At 37.9% G+C, this 21230-nt stretch overlaps 1 protein-coding gene across 1 annotated transcript in view; it reads right to left on the bottom strand.

Annotated features, from left to right (window-relative positions):
* CWF19L2 (CWF19 like cell cycle control factor 2) overlaps nucleotides 1–21230 on the bottom strand; it is a 58972-nt gene that overhangs the window by 5783 nt on the left and 31959 nt on the right. Inside the window, exons 12-16 of the mRNA XM_010224500.2 lie at nucleotides 16244–16369; nucleotides 14714–14851; nucleotides 3673–3885; nucleotides 2538–2654; nucleotides 557–712 (exon numbers count right to left, since the gene is read on the bottom strand). Of these exons, the coding sequence (XP_010222802.2) occupies nucleotides 557–712; nucleotides 2538–2654; nucleotides 3673–3885; nucleotides 14714–14851; nucleotides 16244–16369 (750 nt within the window). The remainder of the gene's footprint in view (nucleotides 1–556; nucleotides 713–2537; nucleotides 2655–3672; nucleotides 3886–14713; nucleotides 14852–16243; nucleotides 16370–21230) is intronic.

The following is a 21230-nucleotide window of genomic DNA, read 5'->3' as shown; positions in this document are numbered from 1 at the left end:
GACCCAGTAGCCACGCAGAGTTTGGGCACACTGAGGCATGCGGCAATGCAGCAGTGCAGCTCAGCTGCAACACCGGGGCAAGACATAAAGCAGCAATATTGGGATATCTCCTGCCCAGCCTGAATGTCCCGCGCTACAGGAGTTGTGTGTTGGTTTGACTATACTGAGGCAAACAGCATTTTTTCAGCCTAACATACAGGTGGTTTTTGTTAGAACAGCTGACACTATTTCCTAATTGCATGTTTGCTAAAGCCCACGTACAGGGTTTTAAGTTTATGCTGAATGACCTAAGGGAGAAGTGAGCAAGTGAGAATCATGCTTCTTACCAATGCAGGCAGACTCAAGACAGCTGCACAGTGACATACAGCTCTTCCACTGACTACTTCAAGAAACAGAATACCTCATCACAGAACTTGTTTCAAGATCAATGAAATATTTCTTCATGGAGAAAGAAAGGATTTTTTTTAACCAAAATTATTACCTGAATATTAAAATCATTCCAGAAAAAGATGGATCATGACAAAGGCAAATATTAAGATAAAACATTTTCATATACCTTAAAATAGATTGGAGCCATATCTCCTACTTCTCTGGGAAGAGGAATGCATTCATATACCATGTGATACCGTTTCTTCATACTCATGTTTGTTTCTAGGAATACACAGTCCAGTTCCATAGCTTCAAACATCTTCACCAAAGCCTTTCTGAACAACTGCTCAAAGAAATATATATATATATAAAATTTGAATTCACTTTTGAAAGTTTTCAGACTTGTTTTATACTATATTCTTTATAAAAATCATTATAAAATAACAAAATTCACGCTAAAAAAATTCTATATTACAAAAGTTCAATGTGAATAACATTTTCCCCCCAGTATAAACATAGGAAGTCTAGAGAACTACTGTGAAATACACAGCACAGTTTACTGCACAAACTCAGTTTACATAAATACCAAATCATTTTTACAGCTGAAATGAAATCTGTGTTGAACTTCGTAACTGGGATGCTCCAGAAAACTACAGGGCTTTAGCAGTACGCCACAAGCTCACGCTTTCTGAGAAGTTAATGTCTGGGCTTGTACTGACTCCAAATACCACTATTCTTCCTCTGTTCCTTCCAATTACACAATTTATCAAAAATGACATTTCCATCCCACATGCTTGACCTTTAAAGCAGGTATTAATGTTGTCTTAAAGAAAGTCATAGGTGTAAGTAACATCTCTATGCAGGAGCTAACGAAATGCAATACTGCCAAGCATCTGGCCTCAGCATACGGTTAAAAATCCCCCTCTATGGGATAGTGGCATTGCACTTAAAAGTATATTTCAGTTCATATATTTCAGTTCAATTCTTCTTAAAGGTGGGAAATTGTGCCCTATGTATCTCGGAGAGAATGAAATAGTCCTAATAGTCCTCTCCTTTCTCATGACATTGGACCCAAAATTAGATTACCAAAAAAAAAAAAAAAAGCCTGCAGTGCTACAGAGGGGGTTCTGCAGTGTTCCTAGACAACTTTATGTAGTCCTTATAATGGTAAATTTTTCAATGTTTACCCTGTATCTTCCCCCCACCTCCTTTTTCTTTTTTCCCTCCACCTCAATTTTTTTTTACCAGGTAAGTGAGAAATATTCTTGTCCCATGGTGGAATCACAAAAGAGCTGAAAATTATTTATGAAATATAGTATCAAAGCCTGTATATATAACACACACTTTGTGTGTGTTTTATATGTATATATCTCTATATATATACAAATATATATATAACAACACACAATTTGTGTCATTATATATATACATACACACCCCGAGCGTTGTTGTAGTGTGTAGTATATATAAACACATTGTGTTTATGTGTATATATATACGTGTGTGCGTGTGTGTGTGTGCGTATATACATATATATCTATATACACACACACACACACACACACCCCTGGCATTGCCAGCAGGTCCTAGAGCTGCCAGCAGGTCAAGGGAGGGAATCCTGCCCCTCTACTCAGCTCTGGTGAGGCCGACCTGGTGCAGTTCTGGGCTCCCTAGTACAAGGAGGACATTGAGCTTCTAGAGAGGGTCCAGCAGGGAGCCATGAAGATGATTAAGGGACTGGAGCATCTACCATATGAGGAAACATTAAGTGAGCTGGGCCTGTTTAGTCTGGAGAAAAGAAGGCTGAGAGGAGATTTGATTCACATTTTCAAGTATCTGAGGGGTGATTGTAGGGAGAAGAGGGCCAGGCTCTTTGTGGTGGCCAGTGACAGGAAAAGGGGTAATGGATGCAAATTAAAACTCAGGAAGTTCCGTCTCCATGTGAGGAAGAACTTCTTTACTTTGAGGGTGACAGAGCCCTGGAACAGGCTGCCCAGAGAGGCTGTGGAGTCTCCTTCTCTGGAGATCTTCCAAACCCGCCTGGATGCCACCCTGTGCCACGTGCTCTAGGTGTCCCTGCTGGAGCAGTTGGACTCGATGATCTCTAGAGGTTCCTGCCAACTCTAAGTATTCTGTGATTCTGTGATGTATATATGTTTGTCTCTGACCTGGATTTCTTCCCAGATGTCTTCATCCAGAAGAGTGGCTGCAGTATGGTGCTGTAAAGGGGCTATCAGGCAGTGACCTTCAGTGAGGGATTGACCACTTGGTAGAGACAAGTAAACCTGCAAAGAGGAGACATAAATTGACTGCTCTTTTTTCTCGAGTTCAGCCTTAGCAATGGAAAGAAATATATTATTTTGGTAACATGCAAACTAAAGCCTTCATCCTCTAATTACAACAAGGTAATAGTAATCTTACCATTTAAAAATAAGATTTTTAACCTATTTAATTTTATTTTTGTTCTTTGCCTAGACACTCTAATTGCTAAAGAACTCCATTAGAAATGTAAGACCCTAAACAGAGCAACTACTAAAACATATTCAGCAAAAATCCCAAGCAATCTTAGCTCCAATGGTAGCACTGAGCATGGAAAATCCTAAGCACTCTGCGTGGACATTTGGCATTATCCAACAGTAGCTCCAATGTTGTAGCAGTATCCACATAGCAGATCCACTGACAAGGCAGCAGCAAGGCTTTTAGACCAGTCAGTAACCTAATCATTACAAAACAATCACTGTTTAGTCTATTACAACAAGCTTGCATTTAAATAAACTTACAGTTATGTATTTAATTCCTTAGCTTATAAAATGTTTTTAAATCAAGTGAAAAATGTGTACAACTACCAACAGAGACAAGCAGGTTTCCTGTACAAAACACTTCCCTTCCAAAGACCTTCAGGCTTAAAAATGGAATTCTCTACTGAATTTTCTTTGGTATCACTGAGGCACATTTCTTAACCACGTTAAACTTCCTCCTGTGCCATGTGATTTGATTTTCCACAAATCCACCTACACACTAATCCCTGCACTCAGATGTTTCATCACTGCTTCTCTACCTTCCACAAAACTAAAGTTCTAGTATCAAAGTTAAACTTTATTGTTCATAACAGACTCATACCTTTTTCTCTCTTGCCCTTAAGGAGCTGCTGAAATTAATTGACTGCATCCTATTTGCCTTAGACTCGCCATAAATCATTTCAAATAAATGATTCTATCCATAATCTTGGGTATTTCAGTTTTAACGTTGCCTTCCTTGATTCCTTTTTATTTTTACTTCTGTGCTGAACTGCCATTTTCTTACCTTGGTGCCAAGCGCAATAATAAGATGTTTAGAAAGCTCATTGCTATCAAAACAATACGGGCACTTTTCCATGGCTGCAGCAAGCCGCTGGTGCTCGTGAATTGCTTTTCTTCTTTGCCTTTCTTCCTCTTCCCCACTACGCTCTCCTTTTGCTGCTTTGGAAACAAACATGTCATCCAGGGTGTAATACTCTCTGTCAGTTTTTTCCATAAGCTGAAAAGATACAGAGTAAAATTGCACATATATTTATATAAAAATATAGGCATGAAGGACTCCTAAGCTCATTCTGATATCCTCCCCTGATGGAAGTGTAGAGAGTGTTGCAGTACCGTTCCTTCTTGCCACAAGCCATCTGCAAAATGTATAGTTATGAGGTACAAATCATGACAGCAGTTATCTAAAATCTTAGCACAAGTATTAAAAGCATAGATGTGTGACAGTAGTGAGCAGGGTACATTACTACATTCCACCTGAAGTAAGGTTCCCTTCAGGACTGTGTATTTCAACACTAGATTCAGCTTTAAATAGATGCATTTTTTTTAATGCTGATTAAGAAAACATTCTCATTAATAGTTCATCATACATTTTATTTTAGTGTTTTTCCCCCTCCTCCTTTCCTGCTATGACTATCAGTGTCCATAAAAATCATCTGCTGTGGAATAACTAGACCGTGACTCTGCACCTCATGTTCATATTCTGCGAACACATGCCTGCAACTGTTCCTTCCAAACGAGTAGCAGCAAGTTCATCTGGGGCAAAAGTATAGCCATTTTCAATATTTATTCTTCCTTGAATGCAACTATTCACTAGATAACCGACCCAACTACTAAGATATATACACAACACACACATTTGTGTGCACATAGTCAGCAGCAAGGCAGAATTTTTTAGAGGTCTTTTACTGAATTTCTTACGAATGCATGTCTGAAAGTTAGTGTGGAAAGTTGGTTACAGGAACCAACATAAACTGGATATTTCTCACATAGACAGTATTTAAGTGGGTCAGACTCCACAGGTAAGAACTGGAGATACTAAAGGTGATAGGAGGTCATAAGAGAGGTGATAAGAAAGTGAAATGATGGCAGCTGCAGAGAGAAAAGGTGATCGGAAAGAAAGGAGAGGAGAATACATGGGTGATGGGATGGGGAAAAAAACAAACAAATAAGAAACTTCACTAAGCTTAGCCACTCAGTGTTTGTTTGTTTGTTTAGTATAGCATTAGCCTCTTAATCTTTCCTGATGGTAATGGAGCCTAAAAGTCATCTTGCCTAAATCCTGCCTATCTCAGCACTTAGCAAGCGATAGCATTTCATGATATCGTTCATGAAATATCACCACCAGATACTTCAGCTCAAGCTGGCATTCTGCTCACAAACACAACAAAGCTCTATTTCCTTCCAGAATGAACACTTTTTACAACTTACATTCTTTATATTTAACACTAGGAAATAAAATATTCGCACTCGAGTATAAAAACAAATTCATTTTCCAGTCAATTTGCTAAATGTCCCTTTCCTCTCTGAATACACAGGGCTCCTTAATCTAAAAACAAACAAACAAACAGAAAAACATAGAAAATAGTCAGAGCTTTAATGTCAAGGGTGTCAAGGCAGAATTGTTACTTGATGAAATCTGATCAAAGAGGCTTCTTTTCCAAGATGAAAATTCTCAGCTATTCTCCTTAGGGGCATATTACATGACTTGTTCCACAGCACAGGGCTGTTTCATTCACTTTCCTGTAAATTCAAAGTCTATATGTGCTTCCTGTTCAGAACTAGCCATTAAGATAACAGTAGGATTAAATTCAAATGTTATCTTTTGTTATTGAAACTAAGTCTTCAAATAGAAGAAAATCTTCTCAGTATCCCAGGAACAGGATAGATTTTTTAGATAGTATGATAAAAAAAAAAATAAGATTTCTTTCTGCAGGGTAGATAAGCAACTCTCTCCCACAAATAACAGTTCTTATATTCCCCAAATACTGCAATACTCTAACAAGGACCAATAGATTGTTAAGAAAATGCTCAGTATTTCTCTAGATGACTTCAAAGGAGTATAGAAACGGGATTTATCTTCACTTCTAAAAGCAATTGTCAACAGAAAGATCAAGAATTTCTTTGCAACTCCCCCTGACCCTGATGCCCCTTCTGCAGGCCTCAAAATAGTTTAGTAAGTCCACAACTTAAGAAATAGATAAAAAAGTCATCCAGTAAAAAATGTCTACTCTACTAAAAAGTGTAAAAACTGCCTAATTCATTCATCATCATTTTTGCAGCCTTTTATAAAAAAAAAAGCAATGACAGAGCCTGCAATATTAGAATACTAGCAATGAATATCATTAACACATTATTTGCCAGTAGCAGTGAAAATAAAGCATCCTTATTAAGAGCATATATTCTTCAATATGGTTTTCCCTTAAACATTACAAATGCCACAAAGCAATGTGTTAGCACAGAAATGCATTAAGCCACGGCTGCTAGCAGTTTAAGTAGTACTTTTCATTTACTAATGTTCTAAATATTAGCCTTTTGATAACTCTTTCTTGAAGAAAATGGGAATTCCCTTTCCCAATATTTATATTCTCGCTTTTACACAATAAGGAGCTCAGTGTGTTATGTCAACTGCATTATTTGGCTGTAATGAGATTTCTTGGAACAAGTTACACGCTAACTGGAAGAACAACAGTAAAGTGTTTGCCAAAAGGGAAAGCAATCAATCATTTCAAAAAAAAAGATTTATTTCACACAGAAAATAGTTAGAACTAGTACAGGTCTAAAAGAAAAAAAAAATGCTCCATATATTAAGAGTTGCTGTGACACTGCTATGCAGCATCAGCTCAAGCATCACAGCCGCTGAACAGGAGAGCCAAGGCATTCCTGAAGGTGCGAATTTTGCTCTCGCTGCTGCTTCATTCTGCACCTGCATTTCAGGTGCTGCACAGGGAAATAAGGCACTTTCACTTATCAATTCTATATTAGGATGTACGCAAGAAGTTACCTGAATTTAGGTAACGAGGTTCCCTGCATTGTCTTTGTTAACAAGTTAATATAAGAAATTCAAGCACCTGTAAAAATCAGGCACGTAAAGTCCCAGACACTGACCAAAAACAAGAGCTGACCTAAACTGACTCCCTTGAAGATGGATCATCCTCACAGTCTGCCTTCTCCTTGCCACTTCATTTTTTTGGTCCCAGTTTATCTGCCGTGTTCATTCTTCACCTACACCACCTGTTTTCCAACTTGTCCTTCTCTTTTTGCAGTCATGGATTTACCAGCAAATGCAGAGGCAGCCCCAGTGCTCTGAGCACCAGGCAACATGATGTAGCCTCCTACACCCTGTGGCATCACTGTGCAACCAGGAACTTTCTCCCACACATCTAACGGGGGATCCATTTTCCATAACCCACACCGATTTGACTTAACCGACGGACGCAGCAGCACAGTTTGGTTTCCCCTTGCCAAAGGGGACACTCACAGTCACTTAAACATGGTCAGGGAGGCATCCAAAGCGCCCTCAGGAACAGAAATGGTTCTCTGGACTCTCATTAGGACAGCTGATACAGTAGAAATGTGGCAAAAACCTCAAGAAAGGAAGAGAGATCTCTACACATCCAGTGGGAAGATTCAAAGATCAGCACCAGGCCATACACAGAAGGGAATATGAGAGAGGAAAAAACTACCATGTCCCATTTGCTGATAACATCCTTGACATGGTAATGAACAGGAATAATATTAACACATTACATAAGTAATCACATACCATACCATTCATGAATGATTTCATACAAAATGGAAGCAGAGCTTCTTTCCTGAGCTGGGGCCTCCAGAACAGTGTCCGTCCCGCTGCGTGTGCAGGGCTGCGGCCCTGCTTCATCCCGCACCTTTCCCAGCCGCTGGCCTGGGACTCCCCCTCCAGCTCTTTGCCAGCCGCATCCTCACCCGGCTGCTCACGTCACCACAGTCTGTATCACACTTTAATCTCACACTGACCATGCACGTTTATAGCTGCAGGAGAACCCCTAAAGCCCCCACGCTGCCGGCAGCCGGCACGCTCAGCCCGAAGCGCTCCGCGCTGCGGCTCTCCTCTGTCCCTCCGCTGACAGGAACAGGCTCCCAGGCAGCACCGCGGAAGGCAAGCCCGGCTCGGGAATTCCGTGTCACTCCTGCACCGGCACTAAACCTCAAGGGACAACACGCTCCATCCACGGCAGATTAGCCTTACATCCTGAAGGGACATTTTTCTTTAAATTCTCTCTGAACATTTAGAGATAAAACAGAAAATCCCATTAAGTACAACTTAAGAAAAATGCCATGGGAACAAAACCTACTTGCATTTTTATATTGTGGGGTTTTTTGTATACATTTTACAAATTTATTTTCTTTGTCTATTTTATATTATTATTATTGAATTCTTGCTTCTCCTGTTTTCCTAACATGATGGCATTTAAAGTTACTTCCATACAGCTTAATAAAAGTGCATGTGCTTGGCAAATTTGTGAGAAAAGTCTATAGATTGTATAAGACATATCAGCTTGACTTTGAATTGCCATGGCAACACTGACGTCTTCAATTTTTACTGACAGAGTTAATATTTGTGAAATGCCGTACTCATATTTTGGGAAGTTTCATAAAGGACAAATAAACCATTATTTTAGAATATAAACCTGAGTGACATATGAGTACATCTCGTCACAGTTAAATTTAGCCAGCATTTAGCACCTATTATTCAAGACAAAAATCACTTAGGCAAATGCTATTTGAGAACAGAAAGACTGTTCTCCGAAGTCAAACTGCTGACAAAATTTTATGCTAATGTTGTTATTACAAGTCCAATCTCTGTAAAACCAGAGACTCGTACAGTTGAATGCTGAATTCAACACACAGATAGCATTTTCCAAACATATCTCCCAGTGAAATCAATAACACACTAAGCATACCACTACAGTACTAAGGATTTTAACAGCAGTAGCGGAGTGCTATTAAAGACTGTCAATGTCACCGACAGGAAAACATTAGAAATAATGTCTGGGAGGAAGGTCATGCAGGACTACCTAAGCGCAGCGCAGGTCAAGCAAGAAATAACCCAGAACAGTCTTGTTCAATACAGGCATTACAACTCCTTGTTGTTTTAGTTATTTTAAACAAAAACTCTATGTTCTGCTATCATTAGTTACTAGGACAGATAAAATTTTATATGCAAGTCAATGAAATGGAATATAAACCAACCACAAAATATCTTTTAATCATAAAATTCTGCTTTTAGAAGAGGAAACAATTAGCATTTAACTTTACAGTTATCTCTGGCCATGACTTTAATGCATAATAAAGGCAGTTCTCCCCAAGTCTTCGTTTACGATGTATGTTGCAATTTGAACGTAATTCATAAGCAACGTCAGAGGCTCATGCAGGCAGCCAGGTACAACGCAGGCTGCATCCTCGCAGCTCCCCCTTTTCTACATTTTCTTCTCTAACATACGTACTACTGCTGTTGATTTGTTTCCACACATAAAATCATATTTGTTTCCATCCAGTATATCTAGGAAACAGTTTATTGCACTGACGTGTTTAATTTTTTTTTCCTAACATACTCAGAACTAACTTACTTGGAAAACATGTAAAAAGCAAGAGCATGCAAGAGCTTTCTAAGAGTTTTATCATGTCTGTTAAATATTGCACCACTAGGGCTTCAGCATGTGAGCAAAGAAATAGGTTTATGTAATAAGAGTAGCAGCAGTAGGTTCTCTGGTTTTGTAGTCTAGCTTTTAAAGTGCTTGTAGACTATGATTTGTTTTATGGTGATGGAAATACAAGGATGTGCAATAGGCAAGTTTGCACAGCAAGTAAAAAATGGTAAGGCTGAAAGCATTTTTCCAATTTACAGACTTCTGAACTAAGGGAACAGACAAACACTGTTTTTTGGGAAAAAAATCTATAATACCAGCATATCTCTTTACTAAATCCATAAATGAAGGTCAACATTAATACTAAAGCCTTGTCCTTTTCCTAAGGAAATTTTCAGACCAGAATTCATGCATACAAATAAGTTAATTTCTGCAGAGGTAATCAGTTTCTTAAATACACCACCAGCATCTATTGATTTAAATGAAGAATTACATAAATTCTACCTGCGTGAATTTGGGGAAGTCGGACTCTCCTAAAAGTAAGAGGCAACTTGTCTAAACACAACTTATTTGAAATGGCAGTGGAAATGTAATCCCTCACGTATACTTTACACTACAAGTCTAGCCAAAAAAAAAAACAGCTTTCAAATATTCTGTGGATTTTTTTCTTTTTTGTATCCTGCAAAGTGAGGCTTCTCTAGCAGTGAAAATCCATCAGCTTTCCAAGCAGAAGAAAGTTAAAACTAGAAGTGTTATTTCAAACAGAAAAGAAAAAGAAAAAAATACATGAAAGAGTCAGTTATTTAAAGGCCTGTTCTTTCCATCTAGCAGAAGATTGGTGTCCATTTTTGTTTTCAAATAAGCTTTTTTCCCCTCACCACTCAAAATGAAGGACTTTTCAGGATGTTTGGAAATTTGACATAATGGGCAGCATTCACAGGACAGCTGCTGCAGAGGCTTTATTTTGATCTATTTAAAATAACTGGAGTCTGCATCAACCTGTTGTGAACAAAAAGTCAAAAAGCAACAGGACAGAAATCCCCCAAACACAGCAGGATTGTACCAGAAATACATCTAGGAAAGAGGAAAGGGCAAAGGGAAACTGATAAATTTGATATCACTTTGACCTAATTTTAAAACACACCTTCAACTGACAAATAAGTAGGAGATGTCACTTCCTCCCTCAGATCTCACAGAGTTCCTAAAAACGGGAAACTTTAGTGATGGGGACAAGATTTAGGAGAACAAACACGACCTCAGCATCTCATCTCAGACATTCTGTCAGGAACATGGCTCCAAAAATGATTAGTCTGAGCATCTGACCAGGAGGAGGGGCGTGAGGTAAGGACATATGGACCTTCGGCTGCCCATGGAATTAGATGGAGGTTGCATGGATAGTGCGTTGGGGTCCAGGTACTCACATTCCTTCCAAGTCCCATTTAGAAGGCAAGTCCTTTCACGAATTACACTCTTCTATTTCAACATCCCTATTGTATTTCTACATCTCCATCTCCATTTACAAGGCTACAATTATATCATTATCTTCAAAAATGCACAATAATTAGCCAGCACGTCATTCAAAATACCATTGAGTCACTAAGCACTGCGAGGGCAGCGCGTATCTCAAGGGGAGCACTTGGCTGTGGCAGAGCAGAACAAGGCGGGTGCCTCCCTCCCTCGTTCAGGTCCCACCAGGGACACTATGGGGGCAACATTCCTTCTTCCACCACATCAGCTACATGCTTGAAATTCATGTGCAACCCAGGTGGCTAAAGTGATGGAAACACCAGGAAAATCCATGGGGTGAAGAACAGCTCTGTATTCTGGTCTAAATACTTGGCAGTAACCAAGGACAGCCCTGGCCACAACTGAGTCGTGCCACACTGCTGGCACGACTACCACAGAGCAGATGGGTTCCCCAAAACAACAGTGATGGGAACGGGGAGAGCTCAGACCCCTTAGCTCACATCAGTAGAAGCCACCTGGAGTAAGGCAGGCAGTTTGGTCACCACCACTGGGCAGCCAAACAGCTTTAAGGGCTGTACAGCCATCTGGCTGCCGAACACTGAACATGCAGTAGACTAAGCAAGATGGAGATGACATGGAAAAATATAATTTGATTATTAACTAAAAGCCCTAAAAAAAAAAAACACACTTGTCTATATTATGGTAGCAGAAGCTATAGTTTGTAGTCTAACTTCTCTTTCTTGACTGAACAACCAGCAATTTTAAGTTATTAAGTTTAGCCGACTAATAAAGATAAAAAACATAAATTACCAAATTGCTTTCTGTTAATTCAGACTAATCTTTGTTGCTTTTCCATGCAGGCAGAAAGAGACATCCAACTAAGGATGGAGCCACCTACCAACCAGCCATTTATCTGAAAATTATGTTGGTATCAGACCAAAAAACATTGCAGTGAAGATGCAATCACACAGTAGACATCATTATAGGAAGGTTATCATATAAAAACATCCTATATTTCACTTTTTGTCTTTTTCTTTCGTGTCATTTGTCTTGTTTGCAAAGAATACCTTCTTCTATACCAATAGCCACACCTAAGGAATGACACCCACTCAACAAAAGTGGCTCAGATTAACAAGACAAATGAAACCACTCAAGAGATTTTGAGAGGCCCTTTTCTCATCCTAGGTATCATTTATAGGATATCATTTATAGCTTTCAGCAGTTTCCTCCTACTACTCTTCTGAAAGATGACAGAGTCATTTTTGTGAATATTTTTGAGAATTTTTAATTTCTCAAATGAAGGCACAAAGAGAAAGTAATTAGTGAATGTCAAATCCTTGTACCATGTTACCAAACTAAAACTAGCAAAAGTGATACATGGCTGCTAAAATTTCTACTAGACATAAAAACACTGTGCTGAATGCACTTGTATCCTCTCGGACCACTGCCAACATATTAGCACTAGCACTAACACTAACCCTGTAATATTGTGAACACATTCTACCTAATTCTGCTCCTTTCTACAGAAAACTCAGGAAGCCAGAAGGTGGGTTCCTTAATTTAAGAAAGGCATGAGGAAAAAACAAATCACAATCTTCATGAAGACCATAATGATGAAGAATGAGCTATTTTTCCCATGAAACCTGTTCTAATTTCTGTCTAGTAGCAAAAAAGAAACAGCAGACAACATGTGACCCAAAGCTTATTAAAGCAATTTTATCCTTAAAGAACATGTATGCCAGGTTCAAAACAAATAGCTATGCAACCATAGCAAAATGTCAGCTCACAAAATATCCCTTCTTCCAGGTTGGTTCATGAATATACTGAACAGAACTGATTCCTGAGGAACTCACTTGTAAACTCCTCTTATAATAAAAGCTGACCATTCATTCCTCAGTTTCTTCTAAAAGTTTTCCAGCGTTTGTCATCTTCTATTCCTTAGGGTCAAGGATAAATAAATTACACTCAGCAGTTCATAGCTGAATGACACCAGCTGTCACCTGGCTTTCAGACCTCTACGTGAGGATAATTTGGTTTTAATGATTCATCCTTAATTGAAGATTGTTTTAAAAAAGACTGATTTAATAGATTTTTTTTCTAAAACTCATTCTACTGACACTGTTAATTTGAAACAGCTCATCAGCTATTCTCTGTAAATAACAACCCATGCATAACAATACCCCTGAACTCATTATATTGAATATTAATGCAAATAATTCATTCTTACTTGATATGCACTTATCTTCCTTAAATACTCTATTTATACCTTGATCAGATATTAATAATTATTACCATATGATAAGGATAGCAACAAGTTGTACTGTGTCCTTACATTTTCATTCACTTGTAAACTTTCATTTCATTCACTTTGCATGCTATAGACAGAGGTAACTATAGTTAAGAGTTTGCACTGCTAGATGGGTTTGGAATCAAAGTTCTATATTGGGATCCTTGTTTCGGACTTTTTATTTTCCTTTTTGGTAGGGCGAACATAGAGAAGGACATCAAGTACAATGTTACTCTGGCAGCAATATGTTTGTTTGTTTAACTAGATCCCAAGGACTCTACTTTTTGAGTACGCCGGTGAGAGAAAAATTAAAACTTCTGTCCAAAGAACCTCAGTGAGAAGATGCATAAACCACACTGCTCTCTGATGTTCTAATAATGTCTCCAGAGCAAGAGCATCCTGTCAGATGATCCACAGTCTCACATTAACTGCTTTCTACTGGACACTCTCACAACTTTCCTGTTTTTTTCAGGTACTGCTTGAAGGAGAACTCAAAAAAAAACAAACAAAAAAAACCAACAAAAAAAACCCACTACCACCTCTATGATACTCTACAGGATGCTGTCTGTCTTCTAGATAAGTGCAAGAAAAATGCACGTGATGAAGCTAATTTCATACTTAAAAACATCTTCAAAACCCTGTCAGTGGTGCACAGAATAGTGCAGCAGTAACTTAGCAGACCTTGAGGCATGCTGGAGACACTGTATGTCCTGGCTACTGAAAGCCCTCTTTATCACCGACTTGCATATCAAGCACAGGAAGCATCATTCATCACTTAGTTTTAATAAAAGAAATTAATTGTTCACTTTGCACTGCAATATCTATGGGCTGACCCTCTTTCAGGTGAAATCAGTCATCAAACCATGATGTACAAATCTGTGGCAGGGCGTGAGCATAAGTTGTGCCATTACTCAGCATGCCTTGATGGAATTTCAGGTAGTTTACTCAGTTCTAGTAACTATAAGTAACTAAGTAACTACAGAAAAAGAAAAATTCTAAACATTAAGAAAATGCTGCTCTCACTAATGACAATTTGGGAAAAGCAAGCTACTCCGGGCACTAGCAACCTACTAGTGAAGCACACCAATGTGCAGCACACACCATAAGCATTCATGTCAAAAAATTCAAGATCTGGCAGAGGACTAGGACTAGCACAATAGACTCTACAAAGGAATTGAATGCACCATACTTCCTGCAAACATAAATATCACAGAACAGTTGAGGGTGGAAGGGACCTCTGGAGAGCATCTGGTCCAGTCTCCCGCTCAAGCACGGTCCCCTAGAGCAGTGTCTACCTAGAAGGCCTTTAAATATCTCCAAGGATGGAGACTCTACAACCTGCCTGGGCAACCTATTCCAGGGCTCCGTTACCCTCACGGGAAATAAGTTTTTCCTCAAATTCAAACAGAACTTCCTGTGCTTCAGTTTGTGGCCATTGCTTCTTTTCCTATCACTGGCCACCTCTGAAGAGTCTGGCCCCAACATGCAGGTTTCCATCACTTTGAGAACATCTAATAAAATAATCTCTGAAACATCTTAATTTTATTCAACACTTGATCAGAACTCTCATCGAAAAACGAAAGTACCTGGTGTTCTGAGATTCCATGTCCCTCCCTGGTATTTCTAGTTAGAATGCTTAAGAAAAAGCCCTACACACCACACCTTACCTTCGATGTCATACGCATAAATAGTGCGTTTTGATCCTCTGCTGTTCTCATCTTCTCATTTTTGACTAAATCCTTCAGGCTCATACGATCATCGTCCTGAAAATACCTGACTCTTTCTTTATCTACATGCGTAGGGACCTGGAAATGAACAGATTGAGAGTAAACAGTAACCACTTGAGAAAGATCAAGGGTGAAATTCAGACCTTGACAGTTTCAACATGTCTGAGAATGAAGAACCACCAAGATAAGCACAAGTCTCGGGCAGCCAGATTTGCTGCTTCATCTGACCTAAGGAAAGGAGCATGCTTCCCCTTTCTCCAATTATATTACTATGTTAAACAAAGATATTAGCTTTTCCCAGAATTACCACATCCCTTATACCATCAGGCTATAACTGTAATATTACTACACAGGAAAGAAATACAGCAATTCACTGAAACAGTGAATCACTTCATAGGGATGGATCATTCCAAAAAGATCCCTTACTTACAAAACTTTTGAATTTCCAAGGCACATATGACAGTTAAGCCAGGAAAAAAAAAAGAAAGTAACAACAGACACTTGTGAAGCACATAACGAAAACTTGTACAAAGTTGATGCTCTGCCATCTTAGAGAACAGCGTTTATCCCTTCAGGACAACACTGATACTAAATGCTGAACGAGCATATGGAAAGTAGTCATTAATATAACAGGGACAATATTTTTCCACAATAGAAACAATAGGAGAACAACAAACATTTTTACTGCTTGTCCCTTTTATTCCTCTATGACAGTATTACAAAGTGATCTGTCCTACTAATCAAGAATATACTTGCTAGAAATATGAGATTCAAGAAGTTCAGAATCTTAGTTTATGTACTTTCTGTGGCAAGCAAATATGCTAAAAATGAAATGCTCATCCAGCGTCCTTTGTCCTTGTCCCCCCAAAACAGGATTGCATTAGATACAAATCTTATTTATGACAAGTCCAAGCTAAAGACAGCAAGACACACACAAACACACCCAACCAACATCTCACGTAGTAACCACAGGCCTGTTCCTAAAACATATGAAAAACACTTTAGCAGTTTGCTGCAGATATTAAGCAATAATTTTTAGGACTATCATTATTATTTTTGATCAGGAAAAATAAAAGAATTAATTTATGAGATCTATCTCAATAAAAAAAAATCTTATTTTGCAAATATTCAGCTCTGCTCAATTTTCTTTATTTAAAGGCTCTATTGAATATAAACTATCCAGCTAAGACACTATGATCATTTAAAAAGACTCACATTCTTTGAATGTACATATAAATAAGCCCTAAATTGGTCTCTAGGGAAACATAAGTCTGAAAATAAACTTAATATGTGCCTAATAAATATGTACTCTAACATTAGAGTACAATCATCATCTGAATGGATGATGATTACAACCATCATCTGAAGGGACCTACTGACATTAGTCTAAGACACATTAATTATGGCATCATAAAAGTAAATCTACAAAACCACGTAGGAGTTATACTCATTCACATTTGTAAAACTTACCATTTGGCGTTTTCTTCTCCCTCCTTTTGGCTCCAGTGGTTCAGCTGCTGCTGTCACAGGCCATGCCCTTCCAGTCCGATCTGTTTTGACAAGGATCACTTGTTCATCTTCCTGAAGGCTTGAGACCTATGTCAAGTTTAAGATAGAACTTTAAAAACACAATACAGACAAAAACCAAACAAATACTAATTCCACACCAAATAAACACGTGAAATCCTAATTACTTAAATCACAGATTCTTTACATGCTGCATGTTCATTTTAATTAATAGCAGGTAGTAATAGTTTACTGTACTTTTGGAGGTCTCCTCCTCACATTCAGAAAGTAAGGAAAACAGAAAATGCATCCAGTTGGCAAAATCCACAGTAAAGATACATTAAAAAAAAAAGTATTCTTGAAAGTATTCTTGATTCTTTCTTATAATGACTCATCCTCACAAGTAATATTATGCATCTGAATACTTCCGTAGATAATATTGAATTTTATATACAGCAATATGAAGAAGTTTGCTTAGCTTAAGAGTAAAGCTACGTTTTTCCTCCAAGCCTACTTACCTCACCAAACCAAAAGATACATATACAGGACTGTATTTTCCGTTTTGCATATTATACGAAGTGAAGAAAAATTCTACAGGCCAAAACATGACCCTTAATCTTGCACATGCAATTTATTACCCCAATTTATTACCCACAGAAGAATTGCAAAAAATCTATTTCAGATTATGGCATGAACTCGTGAGAATATGCAGGGAAACAGGAAAATGAAAAAGAGTAAGGAATTCTTTCTCCCAAAGCTCTGGACAGAAAGCAGTAGGAAAACAAACTGAAACAAGTATTTCTTACTGATACAACCATGTAGATTTTAGTGGACAAAGAGAACCAACTTCTCATATGTGCCCATACATAGTGTTGACCTCAATTTAAGGTGTTTTGTCGTTGTTTTCTTTTTTCTTCCCCCTCGGATATTCAGGTATTTCATGAAGTTACTGCTTAAAGTCTTTTTCTGCCAATTAAATCAAGCTTCCTCTTGTTATCACGAACATCAGCATGCCAGAAAAGCTATGAGTAGGGGTGAATGCAAGCTGAACCATCACACTGAAGGCAGACTGAAAATGAATCAGCATCATATGGTCTTGGAACAGTATGGTTGAGCGAAATTTTAAGCACTGTCAAATACTTAAAAATAAATGAAATTTTTCTTCACCCATATCACTACACAAAGATGATTTTCTTGTAAATGCATGTTCAGATGAACATCCATTGTATTAACGGCTTTAGAGCAATTTTCTACTCTATAATTTTTTCAATATTTAATAGTTGCAGATATGAAGCTTTAAGCAAATTTCTTGTTTATATAGAGCATAGCACAACTGCTAATTTAAAATGGATTGAAAATCCCCTGTACAGCTTTTCAATCTCTACACTGCCTTTGCTTTTTCCTTGTGAGCATCAGGTATCAGCAAGAAACCTTTAACTCAAGAGCAGCAACAAGCTTGTTGTCAGCAAGTTCTACACTACCCTCTTTAATGAGGCAAACAGAGATAGGGGCATAATCCTAGCAGCTACTTCCTAATTGTTGTCTGACAGAGCACGGAGATCCTTACATGACCTCTGAGCAGGGACAAAGATGACTGTGTATTGGCCTTTGTCTCCAAAATTCCTATTAAAGGTGATGCACAAGTTCAAAAGTTACAAAAAGGAGTTAGCGGATCAGGAATTAACATAAACACAAATGCAAATGAAGAACTATAGCTAGCATAATGAAGAGGTAGCTAGTGAAGCTGCCAGAGCAGTGGTCATTTCTACATCTCAAAAAAATACCTGAATAATAGTGAATATTGTAATGCTCAACCTACAACTAACCACAGTTTGCTACTGCAATAAGCAGGAAAAACAACTCTAACAACTGAAGCAATCGGGGAAAAAAGAAAGTCAAAGAAAAATAAAATAGTTTTGCCTCATAAATCACTTGCCCAACTTCTGGGTAAATGCTGCCCTGTGAGTTCCTTCCAAGTTGTCTATATCTGCTAGCAGTAAGCAATTCAGAGCAATAAGCAATGAGGATAACATTGCAATTATTGATATTTGTAGTGCAATAACATAAAATAACCACCAACCACTGGGCTGAGATTTAAAAGTTAGTGCTCTGTATGTACAACTTCCTTCAAATGAATAGTGATCTACCTATTTTTCTATTAGAAATCCATGTTCCTTCTTTAAAGTGATTAGCCAGGCACAGTACTCGGTTAATTCTCAACAAATCTACAGAATGTTATGCACAATTAACACAATTGAAAATAACTACACAGAGAAGTCTGTTTTCCAGTGACAAATGCTCTAAATTAAACACATAAATAAATAAAATGAAGTTTGAAAAAGACTGCAAGTCTCCAGAGAAGAGATCTGTTCCATAATTTAACAGGAGAAAATGAAAAAGCTCTGCTGCCAGGTGTGCAGTTCAATGTGAGGAGCAGACTGACTCATGAGAAGCTGAGCGAACAGAGGAAGCAAGACAGGCATATGGGACAGGTCCTGCTAAATTGGAATTGTTTTTCAGTGCTAATAGATAATAATATAAAGAAAAAATTTTAAGATTTGATATTGTGCAGGATAGGCAAATACCAGAGCTAGAAAAAATAATAATAATAATAACCACAAAAAAATCTGCATGAACATTTCTTAATTATTTTAGTTAGCGAGTCAACCAAAAGCTGCATACTGCACAAGCTAAGAGTTGGCTGCAAATCTCCACCAAGAGCTACACTAACGTAACCCAAGTACAATGTAACCAAGAAATAAAAGCTCAACAAGAGCCCTCAGCAGAGCAATATGATCAGACACTAGCCACGACCTGGAACAATTCAGAAGCTGATCCAAGCACACTGCCTGCTTCCTTTCTCTCACTGTCCATGGCCAATGGAAATACTATGAATTCACTGCTACTTATTTCTCTGTTGGAAAATAAATCAGTCCTGTGTTTATCGTATCAAGTATCGAGAAGGCATCCGGCACTTCCCATTGAACTGGGCATACCAGGTGCTGTTTCCTTCACTTGCTGCTTCCTCCTCTCTTCAATTTTCTCTTCTCTATTTCTCTCTGTTCAGTTCTCAGGCTGTTTCTACATATGACTCTTAGTTATCAGGGGGTTGAGTCAACCCTTTTTAGAACAATGGCTGCTTCTAAAAGCAGATCTCACCAGAATCTCCCTACCTTAACCCCCCTTATGACATAAGTTTCACTGCCTCTAAGTCACCCTTGAAGATCTGTTATTTGTAATAAATAATGGGACTGTCAACCTCTAAGGCAATGTCTACAAAATCAATAGCCACAGCTTTCTCCATAACAAGACCAAGATGAAATTAAAATGGTGACGTGTCTGTAACATAAGAGGATGGTACTACACTTGCATCTTTCACTTTGGTTTCCCATAGCAGGAAAAAACTAAAAGAAAAAGGAAATATCAGCATGAGGAAACAAAAGCAAACTTCAATCTAGCTTAAAATTTTATTATTTCAAGAATGGGCCAGTAAATAAATAATATTAAGCAACACTATTAACTTCATAAGGCATTAGGTTAATACAGTAAGTAGAGGATAGAAAAGCAGTTTCAGCGGATGAGGCAGCTGGTCAGGCAAGCTGCCTTGATCAACACCTGGCATTTAACAGTGATTTAACGGTGAGGAAACACAGTATAAAATCTAACGTGGGCTGTAACACAGCAATTAACTAGCCTACAGAGGAGTAACTTCATCACTTACTGCTGGCTTTATGATAAAGCATGAGACTCAAAATCATCATAGCTCCTATCTATAAATGAAAACATTCATTATTATAAAATGATTCGATACATACATAAATATTAATTGTTTAGCCTCTATCTTTTTCTTCAAATTGGCAAGTGACAGTGGTTAATAACATGCTATGTAAAAATGTAATTTTCATTTATTTATGCAAAATTGGTTGCCCTTTAAAATCAACAGTTCTTTGTTCTTATATTAAGGAAAAGGTTATTTTAGCTAAACTGATCATTTTTCAGAACAACTATTTTGACTTTCTCATTCATCTCAAACTGAATGCTTCTGAAGATTGCTGCATTCAAAAAAAAACACTTCTATTCATTTTCAGTGCTTATTTTCTTACTGTAACTTTTGAGATTTGAGGGTAATCAGAATAATATCTTGAGAGCAGAACATACAAGGATACACACCTCAAACTGTAAGAACAGAACAACAAAAATTCAGCAAGAGTCACAATTCAGCAAGAGTCCAGTCTTGCTCTGGAGGCAAGATCAGACACAGCACCACCACCAGCAGTGAGAACAACTAAAGAGACTGTTGAGTCTGACAAAACAATAAAATTGAGTGCAAGCAAGCCCTGTAATAACCTTGTAAGTATCCTCTGGAAAAAAGGGGTTTAAAGATAGTTTGTTATTTTACGCTGTTGGCTACACTTTGAAATAACAAGTCATTTAGGATCACCTAACAGAGCCATTGAAAGCACAGGTTGAAAGAAAGAACACACAAAAATGCAGTGATTAGATGGCATGTTTCCATGGCACAAACATTGGAAACAAAGCATGTATATTTACACCATCAAAGGAATGACATCACAAATGTTCACAAATTCCTCTTTCATCTTATCAAAACCAGAAATGCAGTATAAGACACTGAAAATACTGAGAAAAAATCTGCATATGTAAATGAAAGTAATATCTGAGAGAATAAAAACACTGTAAGAAATTTCAAAGATGTTCAGGTCCAGCATTCATTACACTGAAGAGAGATTTACTAAGCAACTGTATGACATTTTCAAAGACTGCAGCATCAAAAAAGAGATATTCTAGGATAAATTATGACTGTAGAGCAGCAGATTACCCTAAGCAGAAAATATTCCTTCGGGCATCAGAGGGAGTTTAATAATGCATTTTTACTGGAAGGACGTGTACAATTTCAAAACAAATTATTTTATCGAAGGAGTATGTGTAGAAA

This window comes from Tinamus guttatus, unplaced genomic scaffold, assembly GCF_059628265.1.
Source record: "Tinamus guttatus ecotype Peru unplaced genomic scaffold, ASM5962826v1 Tinamus_guttatus_pri_ptg000150l, whole genome shotgun sequence".
NCBI classification, from domain to species: domain Eukaryota; kingdom Metazoa; phylum Chordata; class Aves; order Tinamiformes; family Tinamidae; genus Tinamus; species Tinamus guttatus.
The sequence above is the reverse complement of the archived record's forward strand: the minus strand, read 5'-3'. Positions and strand labels throughout refer to the sequence as shown.